Source organism: Syzygium oleosum, unplaced genomic scaffold (genome assembly GCF_021117445.2).
Source record: "Syzygium oleosum isolate NSW1041296 unplaced genomic scaffold, Sole_v2.1 Sole_v2.10, whole genome shotgun sequence".
In the NCBI taxonomy this organism is placed as follows: domain Eukaryota; kingdom Viridiplantae; phylum Streptophyta; class Magnoliopsida; order Myrtales; family Myrtaceae; genus Syzygium; species Syzygium oleosum.
Genome location: NW_026607494.1, coordinates 2,378,708 through 2,382,159, shown reverse-complemented (window position 1 = coordinate 2,382,159; position 3,452 = coordinate 2,378,708). Strand labels below are relative to the sequence as shown.

The window sequence follows — 3,452 nt, the reverse complement described above, 5'->3', positions numbered from 1 at the left end:
ATTCATGTGCGAACGATAAGCCTTTTTCCTCTAAACTTCAATAAACCACTACTGATTTTTTTTCTTTAACTTCACAGGGAAGTTTTCTCCTTTCTTTTCTTTTATTTTTATTTTTTTGGCTTTTCCACCATTCTCCCTTTTCTAAAAGCAGGAGGCTTCCAACGTCCCATCAGCTTGAAGTGGAAGAGTCAACAACGTTCGACACAGGTACTCATGTGGAGGACCTCATAGTATTCCCAACCGATGTAATGCAAGAAAGTCTCCTCCTCCTCCTCCTCCTCCTCCTCCTTCGCAATTAGAGTGTCGTCTAAGAAGAAACTTCCGTGTTGTTTGTGAAAGTTGATCGTGCAGAAGTGGCCGTCCAATAAAAAGAACATGGATGCACAAAATGATGTTCATCGGGGAGAATTCACGTGGAAAATCAGCTACTTCACTGAGCAGGACGCAAAAAAGCTTTACTCTGAAGCATTTACAGTTTCTGGTTGTAAATGGTATTTCAATTTTTTTTATTTTTCTATTTTTGCTTTGTTTCTTGTTGATCGCATGTTCATCGTGTTGCCAAGTGATCCTTGCGTTGTCCGATCCCTTTTGAGCAGGAGAATTGTCGTATACCCCAAGGGGAATGCGACGAGCCATTTGTCGCTGTACCTCGATGTCCCTGATTCTGGGACGTTGCCGAACGGGTGGACCAGAAACGCCAAGTTCAGCTTGAGTGTGATCGATCAAATCAATGATGTTCGCTCTATTAGAATGGGTTTGTTCTTGAATTGGATTGATTTTTCTTGGAATCTCTTCTTTTTAAATCTGATTGTATGATAGGTTTCTCTGTGATTTATTGTGCATCTAGATTTTGAGATATGGGTATTATGACTTGAAGAAGAAGAAGAGTTTAGACGTGAAAAGAATAGGTGAGAAGTGGTAGAAAGAGAGATATTGAGCTGAGAGAGAGAATAAGTTTTCTGAATTCCAATCGTTAAACCTCTCAAAGGCGGGTGAGCACATGCGCGTACAACAATCCCGACGATACTGATTTAGGAATTCAGCGATTTAAGTTACTGCAACTGGTCCAGTGGATGGAGTTGGGGCTTGACTGTGCCTATATGATCCAAATGTTGGTCCAGGAAAAGAGAGGAGCCACAATTTAAGTTTTAAGATAGTTACGTCTGGTGGTCTTAAAAATGTTGTGCATTGTCAGTTTTATCCAGCTTTGTGTGAATCCGGTTGCTTAAGCTGATCATGGGGAGGTGTTTGCTTATGTGTTGCTAATATTTTTCTTGACGTACAGCACAACATTCTAGTTTTTGATGGTCTCCAATGTTTCTTGCACATATCGTGCTTGTGAAGAAGTTCTTGAATTCGTCACCCGGTCTACTGAATTCTGCAGAAACGCAACATGATTTCACTGCAAGAGTGAGAGACTGGGGCTTCACAAGTTTCATTCCATTGACTGAGCTTCATAATCATACTGGGGGATACCTAGCAAATGACGCTTTGGTGATTAAAGCCGAAGTTTGCGTCTTAACAGTTACTCCTCCAGTGAACATTCAGCCAGTTAGACCAACTGATAAGTTTGACTCCTATTTTACTGGTCTGGAGGAATTCGTCAATGCTGCTGAGACTAATGGTCTTAATGTAGGATCAACTTCGCGCCACCAAGATGGTGCTTTGACGGCTGAAGTTCCTAGCTTAGAAGAAGTTGAGAAGGCTAAGCAGTCTTTGAAGGAATGCCTGTCAGATCTCTTTAAATTGAATATGAAAGAGAGGCTATCTGAGGCACTATCAACTTTAAGATCAGCCAGAACTGGATTATCGTCAGAGCAACAAATAGCAATTGAGACATTTCAGGCCAATTTCAATGATTTCACTTCCGACTTCTTAGCATTTGAGCAGGACAATGCTGAGTTTGAGCTGCATAAACTACAAAAGGATCAAAGGTTCTCTGCTATGAAGAAGAGCCAGGAGACTCACATCTTGTATAAGCAGTTAATGGATGACCTCGCCAAGGAAGAGGAAGAGCTCAAGAAAAAGATGGGGGAAGTGAAGTCTAGGAGGGACAAGCTTCTCTCAGACTGGGAGATCTTGCTGGTCGAGTCTGAAGAAGCGAAGTCTGGCTATAAAGATGAGCAGAAGAAAGTAGCAGAGGCTGAGGAAAAGAAGAGAATAGCTGAGGAAAGAATGTCTAGATCAACCACTGCTTGGTCAAATTTGAAGGCCCAATTCTGTTAAAACTTTAAGGTTACAAATAGGCTATGAGCAATTATTCACTTAAGTATGGAAACTGAGTTTTAGCTTGACTATTTGTAGGTCAATTTTTGGCAGAACAATTGCTTAGAGTGGGTTATGTGGTTGATCCTATATCATGTTAGTTTAGTCAGCATGTGGGTCAGTTCTCGATGTCTTTACATGAATTGTGTCGTCATCGTGCTCTTTGCTCTTTGAGCTTGGATATTCTCACAATTCTGATGCAATTTCCTGACTGTTGTTCTGTCAATATGTGATGATATAACTGTTCACATAAAACCTTCTTGATATGACTCCACATGGGGTGGTTCTAGTGATTAGGATGTCCCATAATCCAGATCTCATGAGGCGGAGCCTATGGATTTCATTACAGTCTCGGGGATTTGTATTAGGAGAGTTTACCCTGTCCTAAGTAAGGGATGGTCCCCTTGCAATTGAGTTTGGAATCACAAAATAAGGATACTAACTGATGGTTAGGAGTGTTCATAATACAAGGAGAGAGCCACAAACAAGGTGCTCTAGTGTCCGGGATGTTATCGGTAATTACAGAAGAAAAACAATTGACGCATTCAATTTCTCCAAACAAATAGCAATGAAAGACATTGTAGGTTTTTTTCCCTTACCAAAAAAAAAAAAAAAGACATTGTAGGTTTTGGTTGTGAGGTACAGAACATAATGCTATATCCATAGTTCTCTGGAAAAGGGGCTTTTACGACATGGATTTTCATCATGTCCTTAGCTGATCCATGGTTTTTCTTTTTGGTGTTTTTGGGCACAACACAATCGTTGGGTTAGGAACTTTGTAGTTTGGAACTGCATAATCAAATGCAATTGAGCTCTCATTTCATCGGGCGGTATTTACTTTGCTTAACGAGGATAATGAATGACCTAAAACACAATCTTGTTCCATGGGGCCTTTTATTCTTACTTAGTAGTTTTGGCCAAAGTAAACTATTGTGTCCGAGCTAGAAGTAGATTCGAGTCATAAATTCGTACCCAATGTAAAATCATAGAACACATAACAGTAGCATTCGACCAGCGCCGTAAACTGATGACAATCTGGAGTCGATTTTGAATGAACTTTAATTATGAGGAGAACTTTTAAAAAGGATGAGAACTTTCTTATAACATATGCTTGTAAAATTGTACGACTAAGAAAAGTAGATGGTTTGAATGATGATCCTGGGCAATTAAAATGAAACCATCATGTC

At 40.1% G+C, this 3,452-nt stretch overlaps 1 protein-coding gene across 1 annotated transcript; it reads left to right on the top strand.

The window, feature by feature from the left end:
• Nucleotides 1-264: 264 nt before the first annotated feature.
• Nucleotides 265-2,394, top strand: LOC115678559 (MATH domain and coiled-coil domain-containing protein At3g58250-like). Its single transcript, XM_030601958.2, has 3 exons — nt 265-491; nt 597-754; nt 1,385-2,394. The coding sequence occupies exons 1-3, from the start codon at nt 376-378 to the stop codon at nt 2,224-2,226; spliced, it is 1,116 nt and encodes a 371-aa protein (XP_030457818.1). The 5' UTR covers nt 265-375; the 3' UTR covers nt 2,227-2,394.
• Nucleotides 2,395-3,452: the final 1,058 nt, after the last annotated feature.

Bases quoted from the DNA above. Each gene is read 5' to 3' on its own strand.
- LOC115678559 (XM_030601958.2), top strand. From the start codon at position 376: ATGGATGCACAAAATGATGTTCATCGGGGAGAATTCACGTGGAAAATC. The intron at 492-596 runs GTATTTCAATTT...CCTTTTGAGCAG, and splicing joins ACAGTTTCTGGTTGTAAATG to GAGAATTGTCGTATACCCCA. The intron at 755-1,384 runs GTTTGTTCTTGA...TGAATTCTGCAG, and splicing joins TGTTCGCTCTATTAGAATGG to AAACGCAACATGATTTCACT.